This window comes from Pinus tabuliformis, chromosome 8 (assembly GCF_031772625.1).
Source record: "Pinus tabuliformis cultivar Carrire ecotype Pingquan chromosome 8, CPIR1, whole genome shotgun sequence".
In the NCBI taxonomy this organism is placed as follows: Eukaryota; Viridiplantae; Streptophyta; class Pinopsida; order Pinales; family Pinaceae; genus Pinus; species Pinus tabuliformis.
In genome coordinates this window covers 774,275,850-774,301,410 of record NC_142294.1, presented here as the reverse complement: position 1 = coordinate 774,301,410, position 25,561 = coordinate 774,275,850, and the positions used below count along the sequence as shown (strand labels likewise).

Sequence of the window (25,561 nt, the reverse complement as noted above, 5' to 3'; positions counted from 1 at the left end):
AAATGATTCGCTCTCTTGTGGGACAGGTCACAAGATGATTCGCCCTCCTGTGTAGCAGGATGTTTAGTTCTCCTGTGAGGTCTGGATGATGTGTTCTCCATGACGATTGTGTAGCAGGATGATTAGTTCTCCTGTGAGGACAGGATTGATTAGTTCTCCTGTCAAGGCATCCTACCCATGCAATCTGGGACTCATGGGAAGTATCTCACATCTAATCAATGAGCAGGGAAATGAGGATAAGGACCATAGCATTACCGATGGACGCATCGTTGTATCTACCGTACTCCCTATGCTAGGATCACCTTCATTGATCTGGGATCAATGATACTGGTCTGGGACCAATTGTAAGAGTTGTACCTACTATGACGCTGACTTTGGGTCAATTGAGACCGGTCTGGGACCAGTGGTACATACTCTGAGTCTGACTTCGGGTCAATGTAGGATTGGTCTGGGACCAGTGAGATTGGTACATACTATGACGCTGACTTCCGGACAGTTGAGACTAGTCTGGGACCAGTGGTACACTCTCTGAGACTGATGATACTAGTCTGGGACCAGTGGTAGGAATAGTACCCACTATGACGCTAACTTTGGGTCGGTTGAGACTGGATTGGGACCAGTGGTACGCACTCTGAGACAGACTTCAAGTCAGTGGAGAATGGTATGACACATTCTCGATCAATTCTTCTTCTTCATGGTTTAGCAAAGCTAAATTGAGTAGAGCAGAGCTGAGCAGAGCAGAGCAAAGCCAACAGAGCTAAGCAGAACAAAGCCAACAGAGCTGAGCAGAGCAGAGCCAGCAGAGCTAAGCAGAGCAGAGTTGAGCTAGCAGAGCTAAGCAGAGCAGTGCAGGGCATTGATTGCAAAGATAGTACAGCCGGACATATGGATCAGCGGATGGAATTCTCCCTAGTTGAGAGGGAGTGTTAAAACTGGCAACTAGGGCCAAACTCCATGTGCATCATCTTATTTATGGCAGCTAATATTTTTATTGGATCCCTCTCATCGAGAGGTGTAGGATTGATCTAAAGATCATCCGATTTCGATAAGTATTTATGGAGATATGAATTTATTTTGATTATGGAATTATTATCAAGCCGACCAGCAACTTGAGTAGGCTTAGAAGCCCAAAAGACGTGTCTATTCATCATCCATGTTTTAGTATAAATTGGTGAGGACTTTAAGTCATTTTGGACATGTATTCTTGAGGTGATCTCCTCCTCTCCACATCTTGGGTTTTTGGTAAAGGAGTGAGACACCAAGGGTAATACGTTGGCCTACAAATGAAGCCCTAAATCACAGTCATTAAGACGCAAATGAAGGGAGACCCCAGCCACAGTTAAGGGAGACACCATACCCTAACACGCTGTCTAAGAAGCCCTTACGTAGTCAAAGATGGAGAAGCCCTTACGTAGTCAAAGATGGAGACATTCATACGCAGTCTTGTAGACTCCTTATACACAGTGAAAGGCAGTGGCAGATGGTAGCCGTAGTAATAAAGAAAAGGCCACAGTCAGGCCGCAGTCATAAGAGGAAGAGCAGCCGCAGCCAATGGAGGTTAAGAAGCCGCAGATCAGTGGGTCGCAGTAGGGTTAAGGAGCCGCAGATCAGTGGGCCGCAGAGAGCCAAGGTATATGAAGCCGTAGGGTATATGGAACCGCTGTAAAGACAAGTAGCCACAGTTATCTGCTGTCATGAAGAGGAACCGAAGTTACATGCAGTCAATAAAGACATTCATACGCAGCCATGGAAACATTTATATGCTAGTCATATACTGTCATGATACGCATACACAGTTATGGAAACTATACGCACAGCGTGGACAATCTATACGTTGTCACCTTATACGCAACCTTATATGCATACGCAGTTATGTATGCACAGCACCTATACGCTGTCATGAAGACACCTTATACACAGTCATGTAGATACGTTGTCATGAAGTCATATCAGTCTCAGGCATACTTGTGAAGACAAGAGTCTAGTGATACTCTTTGTCTTGGCCTACTCACTAGATACAGTCATAGTCCTGTCATAATTATGATGAGAAGGATTCCAGTGATCCCACAGAAACGCGCTTTCATGACCTCGGCATAGTGATAAAGAATGACAAGAATGAACAGTCTCATATCATGATGCTACATAATCTATAGCAGGTGTAGCTGCAAGGCTTGAAGAATATGTAGAGACCATCTCTGTAACGAACAGCACGCTGATGTATGACACAGCATGATGATGCATGATGGGCACATTAGCAAGGGCAGCATGATAATGAATGAGACAGTGGGCATGATAAATAATGAGCAGCATGATGATAAGAGCAGGAGCAGCTCAGTCATCAAGGTTCAACACATGTGACAGTACAGCATGGTGTTATGTGCAGCAAATGGATGAAAGCCAGCACTACGATAGGTGAAGTCGTCACCTTGGAGAATCAATTGAAGCCGAATCTCTTCAACTGATCTCATCGTTATAAGATAAGTCAAGTGTTGACTTCTATTGTAAATGTACTATCTCTCTCACTTTCTCTGCTGAACTTTGAAGAACATAAAAGAAGAATTGATCAAGGGTTTCCCCACATTGCGTGGTTTGTCCCTGGCTAGCGCCACATCTTGTGTCCTCTTGTCTTGGCTTGTCTTCTGCGATTTATATTTATGTTCTATCTGCAGTTTACTTTAATGCTGATGTGATTGCTAATCTAGAAAAGATATTGCGTTGACTGTGAAAATTTAAATAAATTACTCTAGCATAGAACATACCTAAATTAACAATAATTCGTCAAAATGAAAGCCTAAAGCTCAAACAAGGTTGATCCTTCCCCACAGTCTATGAACTTGGAGTCCAAGGGCTAGTGTACTTGTAGGTCTCTATTTAATCTTGAAAATAACTATTAGATCATGGGGTGAATCAGATCACGCAACGTAAAGATAATCGTACCAATAGAATGTTCTTATCATCAGCAACTAAAATAAATATTATGAATTTTAGCACAATATAGAGCATGAAAGAACAAAAATAAAGCACATACCACAGATCAACAGACAGAAGAACACCATGAACTGAAACCCAAAAGTCTTTCTATTATGCGAAAAATAATTGCAGCAGAGCAAGGCTCAGCACATTCATTACAAAATTAAATTATTCAAAGATCATCATTGATCTCATGAAGAGCTAGATAGTTTCCTTATGTAGAGAATGAGAGAAAAATAAACCCCTCCAAGTAGAAATAATGACTAGTTGGCTTGATCCTCGTCAAAATAATCTCATCCGTTGAAAATATCTTGATCTTCTTTTAATATCCACAGTCGATTTTTTATTTTTGAAGAAAAAATCGAATTTCTCTTAAAAACCATTTTTTATTAATCCAGAAATTAATATTTTTGACTAATTTCCTCAAACATTTGACTTTGACTTAACCACCAAGGTCCAAGGGGTCAAATTTTCTTAAAATCTCTATTTTTCCCTTGGTGGAGGACCTCCAAAGATTAATTTCTTTTTGACCCACACAATTTTTATTATTTTCCACTTGGAGAGGATTTAATTCTTCTCAAATTATTTTTGACTCTGTTAGCGCTTGAGATTTCACCCTAGGCTGAAGAAGGTAAACCTTCAAGGCTACATCAAACCATTTCACCTCGTAGCTAGCCCTACGAGGTATGAGAAGGCTCTCTCGGGTCAGATTCGGTAGATCTTTCAATATGATAAGCTGACCAATTAGGACTAAAGATTTTAGGCTAGTAAATTGATAAGGGAGGTTGATTTAAATATTTTTGGGGTTTTTGGTGGCAATTGGAGGGAGTGCTATTCAGGGTGCGGGGATTGGGCTCAGTCTTTGCAGGGGGATCTTTGGGGCAAGGTAGGAGTGAGTGCTGATGCCTTAATCTGAGATGGATGATCAGGAATGATAGAGGAGGAGCTAAAGAGGGCAAACAACAACTTTGAATCCTCTTTAGACAGTGGAAAACATAGATATTGAACAAAATTAAAAGCTGAGCATGGCATGCATGAATTCAAACTTTATCACTTCATTTGTTCAATTAGCAGCAAAGAAAGAGATGGAACACATAAACACACTTACAATAACATGTAGAGAACACACCATCAACACAACAATCCACAAGAATCCACAATGATGTCTGCAAAACCCTGGCCTTCCTTTTCCTTAAATTGCAGTAATAGATGTACAATATACAATAATGCTTCTCCCACAAGAGTCCAACCATGAAAAATGAGAAGGAGAGAGCATAATATAGACCATCTAGACCATCTAACTCCTTTCCCCACCTCTAGGGTCGAGCTCAGCTTCCTAGGAGCAGTTTGAACAAATTCTAAACTAAGAACTAGAAAATAGGCAGCCAAACAACTTGCCTCTATTACTTAGCTAACTCATCCATGCATTAATTTTTCACTTTTTACATCATGGAAGCTTCTAGAAGGGTAAAGAAAGATAAAATCTACCAAAGTGCCATGAAAATATTACATTTATCCATCATCTACAAGTAATAATAGTCAACCATAGTCAAAACAGTGTTTTTTGACCGAAAATGTGAATTCTGGCAAATCTGGAAGTTCTGGTCGCGCCCCTGGAAGTTTTGGTCGCGCCCCTTCACAGCTGTTTTTGAGTGGGTTCCACTGGTCCAAATCAGGTGCAAGATGGCTCATTGGAAAGCTTGGCCTGTCTACTTTCCATCCCAAGTGGAATTTCTGAATTTAGTGTTGATTTGACCCCTCAAAAACCATTTCTCCCAAGGTCACTTTCTGCAACTCAAAAAGTGGGCAGAAAGTCATTTTTTTGATGTATTTTGAGCTTTTGGAGGCTCAAATCTCAAAATCAGGCTTCTCCCAAGTATTGGTAATTTTTCTCTTTGCATGCCCTTTCCAAAAATGCCAAGTTTTCAAAATTCCGAGCAGTCCTCCAAAATGGTCGCGCGCGGGGCGCGACCATTCCAATGGCCAAAACCTGTAAATTGCACAAAAAATTCACAAATGACAAAATTTTCTCCAAATTTCTTGAAATTTGGGCTGGGAGTCCCCAATCAAGTACCATGCTCAGTCAAAGAGGCTTTGGCCAAAATTTGGAGTGGATCGGGCGTTTTCCTTCGTTTTTGTGCTTTGGCCAACCGTCCTTGGAGCACCTTCGTTCTCGCCGGTATTTTTGACATTTCTCTCAAACCATGACACCTGTGTAAAAAGTGAAAGAGGTTTTTCTTCCTTGGCATGTTGTGGACAAAAACCTCTCTCAGTTTTGCAAAATCCATCTTTGATTGCTCAGAAACATCATTTGAGTGCAACTTGTCCCAATGTGTGAAACAAGGGATTTTGTCGAAATGGAGGGAAATGAAGGGAATAGGGGGCTTCTAAATTCTTGGGGAAATTTTTGGGAGTGGGGAGGGATGTTAGGAAGCAGGGGAAAGTGGAATCTCAGAGATTGAGTGAGGGGAAGGGGTCGAAAAGGACAAAACACAGGCCAAACCTAGAAAATTGCCAGGTTGTAGCTAGAAACTAGGGTTTGTGGAAAAATGAGGAATTTGGCGGATCTAAGGGATGGGAAGTGTTTGATAAGGTACTTTAAGGATAGGGGAAGGTGTATGAACATCAGGAAACAAGTTTTGCCGGTGATTTGACCATCCAAGAGAAATTGCCTTCAAAACCCTAGGAGAGGGAAATGAGCTTACCTGGGTGGCAACTGAAGCATGGACCAGGTGTGAAATGACTCATTAGACACTGACATGATAATGACAACCCTATGAATGATGATAAACTCAGCTGAATGGTGACATGGACTGACATTTGGACAACTTTAGAAGGAGTGAGAGCAAACCCTAGACCTAATGCAAGACTCACTGAAATGACAAAATTTGACCTTGACACTTCAAAATCACTTTGTAAGAGCACATTTGATCACTGGAGGAAGGCTGGAAAGACTGACACTAACATTGGCTCCAATGGGGATGGCAGCTCCTTGGAGGTGCCAAGAACCTCAGACCTCTTGGGAGAGCAGACCAGTGCTTTATTTATTGGGCAATGGAGTCAATTACTCAAGCATGAAGTGCATGACTGAAAACTGACACAAACTAACTTAACCACAAGACTAAAAATGGACTAACAAAGGACTCATGACTCAACTAAAAACTGACTCAATACTTAAACACAACCGACAAACTGAAAATGATGCTCAAAGTGGAGCTTATTCATCACAACCTACTCTAACAGTTTCATTCATCACCTGATTAAGTGAAATGAAACAACCAATGCAACCAAGTAAGTATTCCATCTGTTGTTCGAATTCTCCACAAGTGCTCACTTATGACCAACAAGAGAGAACTAATGAAAGGCAACTCTGATGGAAACTTAGAAATAGATCCGTTGAATGATATGAACTCTCTATCCGCCTCCAAAAACACTGCATAAGGATCTTGAAATTCAAGCACATTGGAACTTAGCTCATACAATGGAGTACTTCTCTTTTCCTCATACCATGCATGCAAACTTTGATCTGAGCCTCGTGATGAGACCCCTGCTGAAAATGACGAAGAAACCGGCTGCTGGATCAAATTCATATCAGCACATGTTTCAAGCTCACATGTGGTCAATGGAGAAAGATTTTGACTGCAAAACTCATCCAAAACATCAGCTATGGGATCATGAAAAACTTGAAAAGACTGCTGCAATCCCATTTCTATTGGTTCCATTGTGATTACATGATTGCCTACATGCTGCTCATCTAGTTCTTTAGAGATAATATGAAAATTCTGCCTTATAAACTGAAATGCTTCGAAACAAAAGGGTAAAGAATCTTCCTGCATCATCACATCATGTATTTCATCTTCCACAACTTCATCTATAATCTGACCTTCATCCTCAACATTAAAACTGAGTGATTGTTGATTTGTTATAGGCTTTTCATTTGAAGATGTACTATGCAATCGACCCTTCAAAAACTGAAATGATTCAAAACAGAATGGCACGGAGTCACCTTGAATCATTAAATCAGCTGCAATTTGACAATCAATGGCTTTCGGGGGTTGCAAATCTGAATATGAGGAGTCTTGAACAAAGTTTTCATCGCGCTCAAGAGGATCCAAATCAAGACTAGTCAACAACGGATTTGTGATTGCATGGAAGTTGTCTCTAATGAACTGACATGAATCAAAACAAAAAGGCAAAGATCCTTCACTTACTTCAAAATTTGCTGCACTCTCCTCATCGATGTCATAGCTGATATGTGATGGCTGAACATTGTATTCAAGCTGCTGAAAATGAACTTTTTCCTCCCACAAACTAGCTGCTGATTTGTCTGTAAGATTAGCTTCTGTTTGGAGAACATAATCGTCATCATACTCATCAAACCGAGGCAAATCATCATCAAACATACACATCATATCAACAACTCTCTCTTCTTCACAATGATCTATAAAACAATCACTATGACAACTAGGGTAAGAAACAAAATGTTTTGGATCAGCAACTTGTTCTTCTTCAATCAGCGCGCCATGAACATCATAATCATTCCTTGAGTTGATCTTGTCCATCATCTTTTCCACTGCACTTACCAAAATGTCAAGCTTTACCTCTAGAGATGTTGATTTTTCCGGATCTATGCTTTTCATCTCTTCTTCCTTCAACCTTGCCCTTCGGATCAGCAGATGAGCCTCTACACTTACTGCACTGTTTTGCATCTCGTGAAGTGTTGCAATATTCTTTTCTCTCAGCTGAAACTCCATCTCCAGATCAAAGGCACCCGGATAGTGCAAGAGAGCAGATCTAGGAGTAGGCCTTATCTCAACTGGCATTGAATAGTAAACTTGATTAAATCTGGCCGAAAACTGTTGTACTGTCTCACCTGGCAATCTTTTCAGCTGGTTATACTCTTCTACAATCAAGAAAAGGTTCTGCCTGATCATCCACCTGTCGAGAAAAACTTTGACGAACTGCTGGAAATCTGAGATGCTTGCATCAGGCAGGGTTTTGAACCAACTCTTTACTTTGGCTTGCAAAGAAAGAGCAAAAAGCCTTATACTAACATCTTCTTCATCAACTTCAAAAAGATCTAGAAAATTCTCAAAATTCTGGACATGTTGCTCAGCGTTGACATTCTTACATTCACCATCAAACATCGGCAAGTATAGATCATGGTTTTTGGGAACAGCATGAAGAACAGAAGGTAAAACAAGAGGTTTATACCGATCTGGAATTTTACAAGGTATAAGGGTATGTACAGCAGGTATAGAATTAGTTTTGGTCACTTGAGGTTCATCAACTTGAAGATAGCCATCACAAAATTCGGAAAAAGGATCTTGATCAAGCTCAAAGGCATGCAAATCTTTGGTATTCACAATCTTCAAAGGGAAAGAATCAACGGCAGGCCGAGGATCTTTTCTCAAGCATAATATACTTTGCAAAGCCTTCTTGACATTCTTGGGAAAAGAGAAGAAATAATTTAGAACAAAGAACAAAATATCTTGGATGAAATTCCAACTTGAATACCTGATTTTGCCATATTCTCCTTTCATGTTTCTGCTGGTCGGGATCATCCTCCAGTGGAGTCTTTGGATCTGATCTTGAAACTGATTTAGAGTCGCCAAGTGAATGATTTCAGCCTGTCAAGTGTCTGATCGTTGTTCACCATCAACAATCAGATCTGAACTTGATACATGTACTGGGGTAAAGAGTCAATGAAGCGCTACGTTCACAAGCTCACGGAGATTGACTGAAGCAGCGTTGATCTACTAACGCTGATGTAAAACAAGAGCGTTTTCGAAGGCTTCTGGCGTAACTTCAGGCTCCGTCTAAGACTTATGAAATAACACATCAATGAGCAAAAGATCAGTTTGTTCTCCCCAGTATGGTCGCCAATATGTTAGCGCTTGAGATTTCACCCTAGGCTGAAGAAGGTAAACCTTCAAGGCTACATCAAACCATTTCACCTCGTAGCTAGCCCTACGAGGTATGAGAAGGCTCTCTCGGGTCAGATTCGGTAGATCTTTCAATATGATAAGCTGACCAATTAGGACTAAAGATTTTAGGCTAGTAAATTGATAAGGGAGGTTGATTTAAAGATTTTTGGGGTTTTTGGTGGCAATTGGAGGGAGTGTTATTCAGGGTGCGGGGATTGGGCTCAGTCTTTGCAGGGGGATCTTTGGGGCAAGGTAGGAGTGAGTGCTGATGCCTTAATCTGAGATGGATGATCAGGAATGATAGAGGAGGAGCTAAAGAGGGCAAACAACAACTTTGAATCCTCTTTAGACAGTGGAAAACATAGATATTGAACAAAATTAAAAGCTGAGCATGGCATGCATGAATTCAAACTTTATCACTTCATTTGTTCAATTAGCAGCAAAGAAAGAGATGGAACACATAAACACACTTACAATAACATGTAGAGAACACACCATCAACACAACAATCCACAAGAATCCACAATGATGTCTGCAAAACCCTGGCCTTCCTTTTCCTTAAATTGCAGTAATAGATGTACAATATACAATAATGCTTCTCCCACAAGAGTCCAACCATGAAAAATGAGAAGGAGAGAGCATAATATAGACCATCTAGACCATCTAACTCCTTTCCCCACCTCTAGGGGTCGAGCTCAGCTTCCTAGGAGCAGTTTGAACAAATTCTAAACTAAGAACTAGAAAATAGGCAGCCAAACAACTTGCCTCTATTACTTAGCTAACTCATCCATGCATTAATTTTTCACTTTTTACATCATGGAAGCTTCTAGAAGGGTAAAGAAAGATAAAATCTACCAAAGTGCCATGAAAATATTACATTTATCCATCATCTACAAGTAATAATAGTCAACCATAGTCAAAACAGTGTTTTTTGACCGAAAATGTGAATTCTGGCAAATCTGGAAGTTCTGGTCGCGCCCCTGGAAGTTCTGGTCGCGCCCCTTCACAGCTGTTTTTGAGTGGGTTCCACTGGTCCAAATCAGGTGCAAGATGGCTCATTGGAAAGCTTGGCCTGTCTACTTTCCATCCCAAGTGGAATTTCTGAATTTAGTGTTGATTTGACCCCTCAAAAACCATTTCTCCCAAGGTCACTTTCTGCAACTCAAAAAGTGGGCAGAAAGTCATTTTTTTTTATGTATTTTGAGCTTTTGGAGGCTCAAATCTCAAAATCAGGCTTCTCCCAAGTATTGGTAATTTTTCTCTTTGCATGCCCTTTCCAAAAATGCCAAGTTTTCAAAATTCCGAGCAGTCCTCCAAAATGGTCGCGCGCGGGGCGCGACCATTCCAATGGCCAAAACCTGTAAATTGCACAAAAAATTCACAAATGACAAAATTTTCTCCAAATTTCTTGAAATTTGGGCTGGGAGTCCCCAATCAAGTACCATGCTCAGTCAAAGAGGCTTTGGCCAAAATTTGGAGTGGATCGGGCGTTTTCCTTCGTTTTTGTGCTTTGGCCAACCGTCCTTGGAGCACCTTCGTTCTCGCCGGTATTTTTGACATTTCTCTCAAACCATGACACCTGTGTAAAAAGTGAAAGAGGTTTTTCTTCCTTGGCATGTTGTGGACAAAAACCTCTCTCAGTTTTGCAAAATCCATCTTTGATTGCTCAGAAACATCATTTGAGTGCAACTTGTCCCGATGTGTGAAACAAGGGATTTTGTCGAAATGGAGGGAAATGAAGGGAATAGGGGGCTTCTAAATTCTTGGGGAAATTTTTGGGAGTGGGGAGGGATGTTAGGAAGCAGGGGAAAGTGGAATCTCAGAGATTGAGTGAGGGGAAGGGGTCGAAAAGGACAAAACACAGGCCAAACCTAGAAAATTGCCAGGTTGTAGCTAGAAACTAGGGTTTGTGGAAAAATGAGGAATTTGGCGGATCTAAGGGATGGGAAGTGTTTGATAAGGTACTTTAAGGATAGGGGAAGGTGTATGAACATCAGGAAACAAGTTTTGCCGGTGATTTGACCATCCAAGAGAAATTGCCTTCAAAACCCTAGGAGAGGGAAATGAGCTTGCCTGGGTGGCAACTGAAGCATGGACCAGGTGTGAAATGACTCATTAGACACTGACATGATAATGACAACCCTATGAATGATGATAAACTCAGCTGAATGGTGACATGGACTGACATTTGGACAACTTTAGAAGGAGTGAGAGCAAACCCTAGACCTAATGCCTAGTGACCAAATTTTGCTTGAAGACTCACTGAAATGACAAAATTTGACCTTGACAATTCAAAATCACTTTGTAAGAGCACATTTGATCACTGGAGGAAGGCTGGAAAGACTGACACTAACAGACTCAAAATTAATTAATTTTTTGACTTAGGATTTTTATTTAATTTTGCCAGAATAATTAATTAATTGACTCTATAGGGAATTAATTACTTTTCCACCCTCAAATATTCTAGCCATGGTGTCTAATTATGAGTGACCATGCACTAAAATATTGTTTACATCAAATTGTAACAATATCAACCCCTAGAAGGGGAAAACACATTTAGACATAGACCCTCAAGACATTACCCAATTATGCGACACAATATGATCTAGTATGAAACCAAGTGTGCTTATAATAAAATAATTTAGCCATGGTGTCTAATTATGAGGGACCATGCAGTAGAATTATTACTAAACACACTTTTACACAAACTCGTAAACGTTAGGACTCACCTGAGACATTGCCAACAAATTCCACCCTAGCGTTGGGGTTATAGCTGGAAGAAAATCTCTGTCGATTATCCGTGTTTACAAACACACATAATTCGGGGAGGTTAAAACACTTCCTAAGATAAAATCCTTTGACAAAAATCATACATTAGATATCATTTTTGGGATTCAACTGCGTTAAGTAAGTCATTCAAGCCCCGTAAGTGATGATTGATGCTATGTGATTCGTTCTCCACATTTCACTAGTTTCAATCCCACTTCTTCACCCCTGTGAGCATCACCCGATGCAATGAGTGCTAAGTGAACTATTCAAAAATCATGAGAAATTAGTCACTTTACGACTACCTCTCATGGAAATGGTCATACTTTGAATGACTTACTTAACGCAGTTGAATCCCAAAAATGATATCTAAAAAAATCATACACTTGCGTAGTTAGCAATTACATGACTCAATGTTCATACTAGCATCATTTACAATAGACTTTGCAGAAATTTGGTTTACAATGATATAACTAGATGCTGAATGATGACATTGATCTGAAAAAATTTAATTTGCTTCTTTGTACTCTGTTTCTTGGACTGTTGACAACTTGACAAAGTGTGGTCAACAAGATGGATGGCTGTATGTATGGATTAACTTGGACACGCTATATCAAACAATGCTTCCCCAATAGTGCCCTTCCTGAACCCTAAGGCCTCAGAGGAGGTCCCACTGGACTAGGGTTAAAGACTAACCTCCCAAGTGAAGTGTCAAAACAAGAACACAATCGAGATCGATCAATCATCCAGTTTTCATCATGATCCATATTAATATTCCCATAACATTAAAGGAAAGCACACGATTGCACAATGGTTAAAATACCCGCCAATAGACGACACACCTTCCTTCAAGAAGTGCCAAATGGGAGAGAGATCTAACCAGAGCAATAGGTGGAGAATCCTAGCGTAGTGTTCTGTGTTGATCATAGAGTGCTGTTGGCTGGCTACCTGTCCAAAGAGAACAAAGTTTCCCTCCTGGGCTTTAACCACTTTCTGGTGGGTAACAATGCCTGAACCAGTCCAACCTGTGGGCACAGAATATATATATCAAGTAGTCGACCTATCATGTTGTTCCCAACATTCCATTGCAACCCTTGGCTATTTTGGCATTGTTTGTTGAGACTTCTTCTCAATAGTATCATCGATGTATCTATTAGATTATTGCATCTTAAATAATGCTCAATCAAAATTACTACATTTCTGGTAAATTTCTACAATCTTCAAAACAAAGCAGGCTACAACTTTGAGATATTTTTTGAATGCTTAAATTTCCTTATCAAGCTAAGAAATAAAAAAACTATAAATTATAGAAAATAATTAAAAATAATTCAAAAATACAGATGAAATAACATACATACCAATAAACAGCACAAAACCCTCTTATACAAATGTCAAATATGATATAAAAATGTTATCTCGTTCCTCAATGATTTTCCTGCGCTTAAATGACTAATAGTTCCAGATATTTTCCACAAATCCATGAAGTAAATAGTACAATAGTAATGAGATTAACCAATTAGAGAAGACGAGAATACAAAGCAACGTAAATGCATATTCATAATGATTCAAGAATTCTTTCATCGCTCTATGAAATGATAACATGGGTACTGTTGAAATAAAATAAGGCAGTCGATTACATGACTCAAAGTAAAACTTTAGATGATATTTCATGAAAAGACCACCAATGACCTAATAAAATTGATAATAATATTCTTTTTTCATTTGCTTTGAGCCTAACACCTAATTTCAAAAGAAGTTAGAAACACAATAGACAAATTCTCTTTGCCTTATTTTATATTTTATGAACGGATGATTGTCGTAGTTGAAATATAGTGCTTGTGCCACTTTTAGGTTGCACACTATCACTATGCTTTTATCATTAACCCCAATTTGATTGCATTTTCATATTTTGTCCCTTAAGATTTATGCATATGGATGACTACATTACCATAGGATGATGATGATATACATTACATTGCTTTGCAAGCAGATCGTGAGTTAAGTCAAAGCCATTATGAAGACATCATTAAAAAGTTCTTGTTGGGGTGAACTAATTGGCTGGGTGAATGTGGTTGCAAAATATCGGCTTGATGGACCTGTGTAAAAAAGTCCCTTCATTTTGATTTAAATTATGATCAAAGAGTGTAGGCAAAATCGCTGTATGTTCAGACATTATGACCTCCGTCTCTTTTGAACATATGTACAGATTTGTGTAAATATACTATGATCTAAATAAGAGCTTCAATGCCAATGCTTGTGCTTCTAGGAATAAGGTTGTGATTATTCCTGTTTGACCTTATTCAAATCATGTTCCACATATTGTTTCTTGATTCCAAACCCATAACCTCAGACAGATGCACATTCAACAACTAGACTGCATGCATATTCAATAAATAACATATCACAATTCCTAAAATATAAGAGCAAAAAGAAGAAGCACCTCAGATAAAGCATTCACTACAGAAAGACCAACGCCATGCAATCCTCCTGAAACATTATAACCACTGCTTTCTCCACCAAACTTGCCTCCAGCATGCAACACCTAAACATTGAAGAAAAACAAGATTAGAGATTTATGTTATTAAAAAAGAATTGTATGATAATTTATACTCAAACTAATTGTGTAAAGCCTATCAGAGATATTATTTGAAATTACTCAACTGCAGCATCAAAGCATGGAAGGATAACACATTAAATATTTATGTTATTTAGAAAATAAACAAGTTTTTCTCGACCGAAATGTGCATGATGAGTGTCATAGTTATAATTTGCAATTATTCAGTTTCAGAGGACGAACATTAGTCCAATAACATAAGTAAACAAAGATGTGGCAAATAATACATCAGTAGAAAATGGACAAATCATGAACAAAAGTTTATTTCATCTGACTCTCATGACGATAAAACAGAATCCCCTCTATATCTAACACAAGGTTTAAAGGGAAAAAACTGTTCTTCCATGTGATTGGCATGCATCTGAGGAAATGCGAAAAAATAGCTAAAAGGTGACAAGATCATAAATAGATGGTGGATTTATGGTGAACACTTTAGCAAGCCTAATCCAGAATGGAACAATACAGCAGATTTAACACAGCATTACAAGAGAATATCACAACATCACCAAACACGGTAACTCAAGAGATGCATCGTACAGAAGAGATGCCCTTAGATCTTTATCAATAATCAACTTGAGCAAAAAAATCACAAATGAGAACTGTACTTTATTTATACACCTTTATTAGGGTTTCGGAGCTAGCGCAAAGAGGGTGACAAGGTTGGCCTTGGCCAAAGATAGTCAAACACAATAGAGTTAACTACAATGTGTAGACTTAATAAAGTCATCAATACATCAAACAGAAGGTTGGCATGTGTCCTTAAGTGAAGATTAACCATAATCTCAACACCCCCCACACTAAAAGAGGGACCACAGAGATGTCGTTGCATCCACAATAGGCATCCATAGAACATCATAGTAGATCATCACAATAACCCCCTTTAATGCTAAGTAGTGGGTCATCAAAAACCATACAATTCTCAGAGAAAACCTACACGATCTCCATTAGGATTTGACCATGCCTAAATAAGAAAAATGATATTCATCAAGAGAAGGGCCAGCTGAAATAATGGCCTGAGATGAAGGCAACTACGAACAATGTGCTAAAGGACCTGCAAGCAAATTAGCAACAATGGTAAGAGTGGAAACATCCAACATAGGCAAAGATGGAAACAATGGAGTGAAAGGATCATCGTTGTCCTCATCATTAAATGGTTGTGCATCCACATGAAGAGTGTCAACTCAGATCCCCACATCAATGGAAGGAGGAGCATCACTAGGCTACACATCTGGAGAATTGGTATCCATGCTGATGACCTCATTTAATGAAGCAAGGTTGAAAGAGACATCCCAAGGAGAGCGATTAGATCATGAAGTAGTCCCATTAGTCCCCATGGGCAATAAATGTGAAAAGGTCCACTACAACCTGTTGGATCCAAAATTCCACCTTTCTATCCATATGTGTGATGTGGTAGACATCAATTGGGTTTATTTTGGGTGGTTGGGAGGAATGATTGTTATCCTCCACACCCATGTTCAATTACTGCAAGTGGCATGTTCAGCTCATATTGGGTATATTGTTGTAATGGATCCGAGCCATTTTGCTTTATGGCTTTGAACCTTGAAGAATATTGCCCTTGCCTACGGGCTAGAGGGTTTTCATTAAATGGGAAAAGAAGTGTGATGTGGTAGATACATAGTACATTAAGTCCAACCATTGTTAATCACAACAATGCCACAACTAGAAAGTGAGAGAGTAGAGTCATCATTGATAATTACCTTTCTTTCTTTGTATTGATCATTGTAGTTAGAGAAAAAGTGTGTGTGCTTCAACATGTCTTGTAACCCAAAAATATGCAATCCATTAGTGTGAAGAAGGAGAGTAAATATTTAGAGATGTAGAATTAGAAGATCAAAGTGGTCATTGTTGCTAGCTATTTGCCTAGCAAATTCTTCAATCTTTTGAAAACAAAGGAGACAACTCTTGTCAAATGTCCCTCCCTATGGCAATAAGAGCACGATGTCTTCTTCTTTCTTGAGGAATTGGGAATTCCCCCTACAAACTCATGCTTCCATGAGGATGTAGAAACTGCAAAATGCGTTTCATCTCTCGCTGGCAGTTCACCCAGATTCCTCAAAGTGATTTGATGAATAAGGTTTGAAAACACATCCTCTAAGAATGCCTAGTAAAGGCTTTGATACAAAGAGGAGTGTGTTACTTTTTGGTAGCATCGGAAGTGCTCTAGCCTTGGAAATTCGTGGAGAGGCTAAGGCACATGAGTTATAAAGAACCCAGAAATCGTTCGATGAAATTCCACCCGGGTTGTATTTTATTAAAATAATTAATACTTTTAATGGAGTTCCTAAGTCTAAACTTAGGGAAAAATATTAATGGGTATTAATGAAAATATGGGTGAGAATGATCTAGAAGGCGGATCAAGTCATGTTTTAATCTTAGCCGTTGATTAGAGACTTAACCTTGGTTGTTGAAGACTCAACAGGAAAAGTATAAAATGGAGGCTTAGGGTTCATTTGGAAACACACGGAGAGAACGAATTGATCTGGAGTTCGATTTATGGGGCTAAAAAGCTAAGAAATTTGAACTAGGTGATCATTCAACAGCAGAGGGGCAGTGAGAATCTGGGAGGACTTTCCGAAGAATACTGACAGAGAGGCAGAGAGAGCTTACAGAGAGGCAGCGCAGTAGCCGGGAGAGTTGACGTTGGGCCAGTCTCGGCCCACACAACCCAAACGCAGAGCCAAAAGGGCCAACGCAGAGGAGAAAGCTGCCTATCACGCAGAAGTCGTAACTGCGGAGAACAGCAGGAACAGCGAAAACTACCAGGTACTGCTAGAACAACCGAGATTGCTGACGCAGAGGGCAGAAGAGCTAACATAGAGCCTGAAAGGCTGACACAGTACCTATGCAAGGCCAGCGCAGAACTAGCCAGGGTTAGCCAGTGTTGTGCTAGATCAGTCGGAATTCTGCCAAGTGAAGTAAGGTAAAACTCACTCAGATTTTCCGTCAGTATCTTCTCTATAAAGGATTGCTAAATGAGCATCCTAGATTTGTATTCAGACATTAATATATTAATAATCATTTTTCCATGGTCACTATACAAAGATGTCATCTTTCAAGTTCTTCAACTTGGAAATACCTCAAAGATAGAGAAATCTGCAATTTTGAGGTTGGAGAGCTCAACATCAAGTCAACTGACTTGAGAAGTATTCATTGCACAATATTGTTCAACAAAACAAGGTATTCCACAAAAGATGAACACCTTAAGTAACCACTCACACAACCAGATCAGAGTCCATAACACTAAGGTTATTACGTCCTTAAAACCTTCAAGAGTAAAACAGTTCACAACCCCAACCAATGTGATCACTTGAGGCAATTTATTAATGCAAAAGAAAAATGTGTACATAGAGAGTTTTTCAAAATATATCATGAACAAAAGATCCTCCTTGCTTTTTAAATAGAGGTCATGGACCAATTGTGTGTAAATGTGGAAAAAGTCGCTGTCGGGATTAATTCGGCAAGGGTCCAAAAGTTGAAAAACTCGGCAAAGTCGGGAGTTTTTCGAAAAAGTCGGCAAAATTAAAAAAACACAAAATTATTCATTTTTTTTAATTTTTTTTAACATCTAGAGTATCCACAACATCAAATAAATGCATTTCCACATAAACATGTAAAGAAAGCTAATATATAATATGTATATGAAGTCTAGTGCTGCATCACATATCAAAATAGTGAATCCACTCCTGAATTTTGAGTCCTGTCTGAGTTTCAACTCTCAAGAGTCAAAATATCAACAAAAAATATAATAAATGTACATCATGAGTCATCTAAAAGTCATCAAGTAATCACTAATCAGTCACTGAGATCCTCTTCCCCTTTTACGGGAATAGGGAATGGCTTTGCCTTTTCCTCTAGAGGAAGAAGACCCTGCCCCTGAGGATACAAAAGGAAATGGACTCAATCGTCCTCTAGAAGCTGATGGAAGAGGTGGCCTCTGTGCTACGCTACCGCTGCTGCTGCCCACCCTAGATGGTGTCACCTCCTCCTCAGCATCCTCATCCAGCTCTGCTACTGCCTCCTGACCCTGATGTTGCTCCGCCTCCTCCTCCTCTATCTCTAGCTCTCCCTCCTCTGCAACTGCTACATCCTCTAGATCCACACCTAACCAATCCGGGATCGTGTCCAAGATTGGCCTCTCAGTCTCGACTCTCCATGCAGCGGTGGTATCAATATTGTCCAATGAGATGGCTTCCACATCAGTAGGTTTCTGAAGCTGTCTCACCCACAATCGAAGATTGTAGTAGACGTATACCATGTCATTGAGGCGTTTGGATTCCAATCTGTATTAGGGTCATAGATTGTAAATTAGTACTTAGAAAATTTAAATATTAAAATTAATCAAATGAATTCAAAAAATTTAATTTGAAATCTTTTTAGTTTTTACCTGTTGCGCTTTTTGGAGTGTATTTTGTCAAATACACTCCAGTTGCGCTCACACCCAGAGGAACTGCATGTTTGGCTGAGCACTCGAATGGCAAGCTTTTGGAGATTTGGTACTCTGGCACCATAGCTTGTCCACCAAGCATCTACAAGTTAAAATAAAAATGAGAAACATAAAAAAAAAACATTGAAATTCTAAACTTGAAAATTTGAAACAAACTGAAACTTACCTGGCATTTTGGTCGTCCTATTCTGAATAGCCATGTCAAAACAAAATGTGCCAGTGGCCATCCTATAGACCTCCATTTCTTTAGAAATCTCCTCACGTTCTCGCCTAGATGACACCATCCTCTCGACACAAGTGAAGAATCCATCCATCACCTCGGCATCAAATCTGAAACCACAAGCATAAGAAAATGCAGGGTTGAGGTAGACACCTGCAGCATGAATGGGGCGATGGAGGGTATTGTTCCATCGCTGATCAATCACTCCCCATATGACCTGTTGTTTCTCCAACCCCTCGTCTCCCTTATCTGCATAATAAGCACGGATGGCTTCTTTGGCCCTATCCATGGCCTCATACAAGTAGCCCATTGCGGGCTTCTCTCCATCAACCAACCGAAGAACCTTTACCAAAGGTTCTGAAATGGCACACACCTCCTCTACTCCTGCCCAAAAGCTCTGATCATATGAAACTAGTCTGCATATGCCCTCTCCCTCCGGTTTGCGGCTAATAGATAAAGAACGCCATTCCGCTGAGAGAAACATGCTCTTCACCTCCCACATAGAATTCAACAGAGACTGAAGAGATATGAAAGTAGTGGCAAATCGTGTAATGGCAGGCCGCACCAACTCTTTTTTGTTGGTGAATTTTCTCATCAAGCTAAGCACAGATGAATGATTATAAATAAATTTTGTTATGCTCTTGGATGATTCAACAATATCCCTCACAGTAGGAATTTTACCTATATCCTCCAACATCAAGTCAATGCAATGAGCAGCGCAAGGTGTCCAAAACAAGTTAGGATACCTCTCCATAAGCATCTTGCCAGCTGCAACATAATTTGCAGCGTTGTCCGTTATGACTTGGACAACATTGCTTGGGCCTACTTCCTGAATGAAGATGTCCAACAACTCACATAATAAACGTGCATCTTTAATGTGGTCAGATGCATCAACAGATTTCATAAACATTGTCCCCTTGGGACAACTAACCAAGAAGTTAAGAAGGGTCCTACCCTTCTGGTCAGTCCAACCATCTGACATGACTGTGCATCCAGTGTGCTCCCATGATGCCCTAAACTCTGCCAATCTAGCAGTGCACTCAGTCTTTTCATCTTGAAGAAGAGGCCCTCTCAACTCTGCAAAGGTGGGGGCTTTGTACCCCGGGCCAACGACAGCAACAGCATCAAACATAGGCTGGTAGAATGGGTTTGTCTTGGCAATGTTGAAGGGAACATCGCTCCATAGAAGACACCTACTGACCAACTTGTCAGCTTCTGCCTTTTCCTTTTTTTTCAATGATGATCTAATCCCAGGTTGTGAACCAGCTGCTGTTCTAGGAACAAAAAAAGATGAGATAGAAGGATGAGTACCACTACCCAATGTACCCATGGGTGAGGAAGGTGATGCTGCTGTAGAAACATTGCCACTCTCAATTCCCCCCACTCTTGAGCCCCCTGCAATTTGGTTTCTTAGTGTTGCCCTGGTGTCTTTTCCTTCCTCTTTATCCATCAATGATTGAATGGCCCGTCGGATGATTTCTGGAGTTGTCTCTTTGCAAAGTTCAATATTTTGGCCTGGAATTTGCCCCAAATGGAATTTTAATCTGTTGATGCCTCCTGACATATGCTTTCCACACAATTTGCAAGTCAAATACATTCTATTGACCGTCCCAGTTTCAGGTATAACATCAGGCTCACCAAACTCCCACATAGAATCCAAAACCCTCGGCATTTTGTTTTAAACTTTGAGCTGGAATTTAAAGTTTAAACCTGGGCACAAAAAGAATGGAAACAAATTCAAATCAGCAAATTATAATTAGTAATTTACTAATTTGTATTGCACTCAGAATTTAGAAACAAATTAGTAAATAATAAATATTAAATAATAAATCATAAATGTATGTACAGTGAAATAATTTATTACAGTCATAATTTATTACAATCATAATTTATTAAATAATTTATTACAGTCATAAATATTAAATAATAACAATAAAATAAATATAAATAAATTATGTTAGACATAAAAATCCAAATTTTTTAGTAACGAGAACATTTACAAAACACTTGGAATCCCTTCAAAGTTCAAACTTCAAACCATGATTTTACCCTTCAACCGCACAATGAGAGACAGTGACAGCTCTTTCCCTATAGCTGAAAGTGAGAAAATAGCAATGGAAAAACGTTTTTAAAGGCTAACAGATACAGCTCAACACAACAGCACTCCCAGTTTTACGAATTAATGCCCATATATTACTGTACAGTGTATACTATTACTATCTCCCTCCTGGACAGATTTCAGACAATCAAGAGCCAAGGAGATAGAATGGACGCGGGATGGTAATTGCCTGGCGGATGCAGAAGTTATGAAATATGAATACAAGGTAGTAGGTACATAAAGATTGGATTAGTTTACATACAATTACATGTAACGTGTTACCGGTTACGTAACAGCTATAAACATTAAAGTTTTAAACTTACCTTGTCACCTTGACGGCGGACGCTTGCGGCTAGCAAATGCACACCCACGGGCCACAACTTCTTCGAACTGGAAACCCTCGTTTCTCCTCCACAGCGAACAAGCCAGCCCAAAACACAATTAAAAAATAAAACGACGAATTCTGGTTTTTATGCCCGCGGACGAAATTTTTTTAACTTAGCCGATTTTTTGCCATCGACTCCCGATTTAATCGGGAGTAATTCGATTTAATCCCGATTTTTTCATTTTTTAAAAAGTCGGCAAAAAGTCGGCCGATTTAATCCTTTTTTTGAAAAAATCGCATTTTGGGGAATAAATCCCGATTTTATCGGGACACTGTAAAGCCATGAATTAACAACCACTAGTATCAAGGAGAATATGAGATGTGGGATCACTCTATGTCTAGAACATATTGTGACAGTTATATTACATAAATACAAATGCATACTACAAAGGCACACTTTTAACTAAAGACATGTGAGACCAAGTTGATCTTAACTAACTCTGAAGAGTCTAAATATCCCAACATCCCCCCCTTAAGAACAATTTGAGATAGGATTGAAGGATTTAGAAAGGTTGCATAATAGGTCACAAAACGAAGCATTCAAGCCTATCCCCCTTAATTACAACCTCCAAAACTCCTAGCATAGATCAAAGTTTAGAAAACTTTGCTTTTGTAAGACACTATGAAAATGTTCACATCTTGATCATCTGTCAAGCAAAAGAACACCTAAAGAACACAATTACCAATGAGCTTTCTCATGAAGTGCATTTGTAGCTCAATGTGTTTGCCATGTTGATGTTGAGCTAGATCTTTGACAAACTTGATCGCACTCTGATGTTGCACCAAAGGGTGGTCGCATGTTGCCATGGGAATCCAAACTCTAATATAATTTGTTGAAGCCACAAGGCTTCTTGACTTGCATTAACCATTACTCAATACTTTGCTTCTACTAAAGAAAGAGCAATGGCCTGTTGCTTCCTACAAGACAAGTGAGAAGTCTCAAACCAAGACTAAAAACATAACCTACAATAAACTTCTAATCATCACGGTTTCCAACCCAATCGAAATTAGTGAAACCAACCAACAAAGGAGTCCCCACTAAATTGTATTGTATCTCAAATTGAATTGTACCTCAGATATCCCAAAGTAACCTTTTTATTGCTTTCCAACGACTTTCATGGGGTGATTGCATATATCGAACAACAAGACCAACAGAAAAGGAATTATCAAGGTAAGTATGAGTCAAATATAAGATGCAACCAACTAACCAATGGTACAAAGTGGCATCAACTTTGGGTAGAGCATCTGTGGTAGCAAGTTTGACCCCAGACTAGAAGGGAGACAGGGTTGGTTTACAATATTCAATGTAAAAGTGACAAAGAAGGTCACATGCATACTTAGATTGGGTTGGTTTCCACTGCAGTACTTCAAAGCCAAGTAAAAAATGCAAATATCCTAAGTTTGTTGTTACAAATTTCTTTCTATGGTTGGATTTCACACGGGTAAAAAAATTCGGGTCACCATCAATAATGATAAGGTCATCAACATAAAGAACAAGGATTATGAGATGCCTTCCTACTTTCTTGGTGTAGATATTAAGGTTAGAATGACATCTAGAAAAGTCAATGTCAAGAGAAAAAGCTATATGTTTTAGCATACCAAGCTCGCGGAGCTTCAAGAGAAAAAGTTATATGTTTTAGCATACCAAGCTCGAGGAGCTTCCTTAATACCATAGAGATATTTCTTAAGGTAGGAAGCAAGGATAAAGTCATTATGAACATAGCTAAGAGGTTGTTCCATGTAGATTTTTTCTTTTTTCTTTTTTTTCTTTTTTTTGTTTGTGGAAAAGCCTGTGAACAGTTATTGAAACCAACATGTCGGACTAGCTTAGTGAGTCCATCATCAGGGCAATGTGATTTGTATTTTTTCTTGTGGATACACATGCAAGAAGGTGGATTTAACATCTAACTGATGAACCTCCCATCTACGTGAGGTAGCAAAGGAAGGCTAGAACAAGGCAAATGGAATTCATTTTGACTATAGGGTCAAAAGTTTCATTGTACTCAATGTCTTCAATTTGAGAAAATCCTTAGGCAACTAATTGAGTATTATGTCTTTCAACAAATTTCATCTAATCCATGCATAGTTCTATACACCCATTTACATCTAATAAAGATTTTTCTTTCTTTTAGAAGAGGTACAAGATCCCATGTATCATTCACCATCGAGGAACAATATTCTTCATTCACCGTTCTATCCCAATCTAGATGGCCAAAAGCTTCTCCAAATGTTTTTGGATAATGAGTCTCTAAAACATGAATAAAAGAAGAGGAGGCTCGTTGGAACTATGAATGCATACAACATTGACCAGTAGGATCATTAGCAAGACCACCAATTGTTTTTCGTGTTAAAGGAGAAGTTGTGGTGTCGGTGCAAGTTAATGTTCAATGGACTCACCTACACAAATGTGAGTAGGTAAAGGTGGATTTTCATCCTCACTATCATCATTTGACGAAGAAACTAGAATAGGAACCATAGATGGCACAAATGTTGAAGATGGCCTATGGATAGAAGATGATAACACCAATGCCTTTACATGGTAAAAACCCTCTATGAGGAAAAAAATCCATGGCCCCAGCCAATAAGGCCACTTGAGGCAATTTGTTAATGCAAAACAAAAATTTCACTTTCTACCTCTATGTCTCACATAGCACATCGTAACTCTCTTTCTCTCTCTCTCTTAATGGAAACATTTCACTCTCATTAAACTGTGGTCATAAAGGATTCTCTTACGATTTCATTAATGCAAACTTTAGTATCTCTCTTACGCACTCATTAAGACATGGCATATTCCTCTTACTCACAATAAAAGCATGGCATAAAAGATTCCTCTTACACTTCCTTAATGGCATGAGTTACAAAGGCGTACCTCCCTAAATGGCATATGTAACTCCTTTTCCAGGTGTGCGTATTGCCCCTTCTTTATGACCAGAATTTGTTGCCCCCCTATATATGTATCTCATATCATCTCATTCTTGCTACTTGTGCATTGTGAAAAAAGGATTTGAACTTGAGAGAGAGAGAGAGAGTTGGAGAAACTTGAAAAAGATTGTGAGAGAGAGACTTGGAGAGTAAGAGTAGAATGTGAAGCTTGATTCAGTCACCCTAAATTAAGGAGCCATGTCCACCTTAAGAAGCCTATATAAAAGAGGGAACTCGACCTCCTTGGAAGGCATTCATTATTCACTCATTCAAGCAAAGGAGGAATAGGAAGAAGGTAGAAAAGAAGGAAGAGGACAAAGAAGACTTGTTTCTGGGTTATTTCTCTCTCACACGTGCGAAGGAAGGCTAGGGTTTTGCCTGTTGGTCTAGGGTTTTTCTTCTGCAGGTTCGATCTTGAAGAAGGAAGAGAAACAAGGCCAGCGAACATTACTTTGGGTCATCCTCAAGCACCAGAAGAAGGAGGAAGCCAAGTGAAGGTCTGAAGAAGTCTTGGGAGGTCAAAATAAGCTCACACGTGTGGCAACATCTACTACTGGGAGGGCTGAAAATTCGGACCTGCAGTAGAGGTCGAAATTCGGAAGCTGGGGGTCGAAGTTGTGCTGTTGGAAGAGATTTGACTGGGTTTGACTTGGACAAAGGAAGCACATCATCTGGAAAGGTTGGACTTGGTCTTGGTGGGTATTGGTCTTGGTCAAGAGTTCTCGGAATTCGTCAATTGAAGAACCTATAAGAAGAGAAAATATTTGCATGTTTTCCTCTCAAGTAGAAAGGTTTTGGTCCTAGCTTGCAGCGTACATTTTGTGTTTTTGTTTTTCTTGTTTTGGTAGTTGTTTGATGATATACGACCATAATAATAAGTAAAGAAGCTAATAAGTAAGAAAAAGTAAGAAGAAATCACAACCAATTATCGAGAAAAGAGAAATCACTCTAATCATTGCTCTATATATTTTTCAACAATTAGGACATTTGACACAGATACACCTTGCTTGGGCGAAGTTTATGAAAACTTTGATAGCATGCTCGAGAGGATAAGGGAAATTATCAAGGCAAGTGAAAATAACGCTTTTGAAACATGTTATCATGAAATGAAGGACATAGTTACGGAAAGGTGGAAAAAAATGACCAGACCATTGCACGTTTTGGCCTATGCATTGCACCCCAAATATTATCATT

General features: G+C 39.3%; 2 protein-coding genes across 3 annotated transcripts in view; both read right to left on the bottom strand.

Annotated features, from left to right (window-relative positions):
* The window catches only part of LOC149237885 (DNA gyrase subunit B, chloroplastic/mitochondrial-like), a 135,692-nt gene that overhangs the window by 14,471 nt on the left and 95,660 nt on the right, over nucleotides 1–25,561 (bottom strand). The window contains exons 6-7 of one of the 2 annotated variants that reach the window (XM_089366881.1): nucleotides 14,104–14,205; nucleotides 12,593–12,688 (exon numbers count right to left, since the gene is read on the bottom strand). In XM_089366881.1, coding sequence (XP_089223007.1) covers nucleotides 12,608–12,688; nucleotides 14,104–14,205 — 183 coding nt within the window. In that variant the 3' untranslated portion in view covers nucleotides 12,593–12,607. Of the gene's footprint in view, nucleotides 1–12,592; nucleotides 12,689–14,103; nucleotides 14,206–25,561 lie in introns of those variants that run through there. The other variant, XM_089366882.1, reaches the window with a different exon arrangement.
* LOC149237886 (uncharacterized) lies at nucleotides 17,924–20,689 on the bottom strand. Its single transcript, XM_089366880.1, has 3 exons — nucleotides 18,909–20,689; nucleotides 18,683–18,824; nucleotides 17,924–18,578 (listed from the first exon to the last, which is right to left on the bottom strand). The coding sequence occupies exons 1-3, from the start codon at nucleotides 20,632–20,634 to the stop codon at nucleotides 18,095–18,097; spliced, it is 2,352 nt and encodes a 783-aa protein (XP_089223006.1). The 5' UTR covers nucleotides 20,635–20,689; the 3' UTR covers nucleotides 17,924–18,094.

Coding starts and splice junctions, on each gene's coding strand:
- LOC149237886 (XM_089366880.1), bottom strand. CDS start 20,634: ATGCCGAGGGTTTTGGATTCTATGTGGGAGTTTGGTGAGCCTGATGTT. Junction 18,825..18,908: donor TAGGACGACCAAAATGCCAG/GTAAGTTTCAGT, acceptor TTTAACTTGTAG/ATGCTTGGTGGACAAGCTAT. Junction 18,579..18,682: donor CACTCCAAAAAGCGCAACAG/GTAAAAACTAAA, acceptor ACCCTAATACAG/ATTGGAATCCAAACGCCTCA.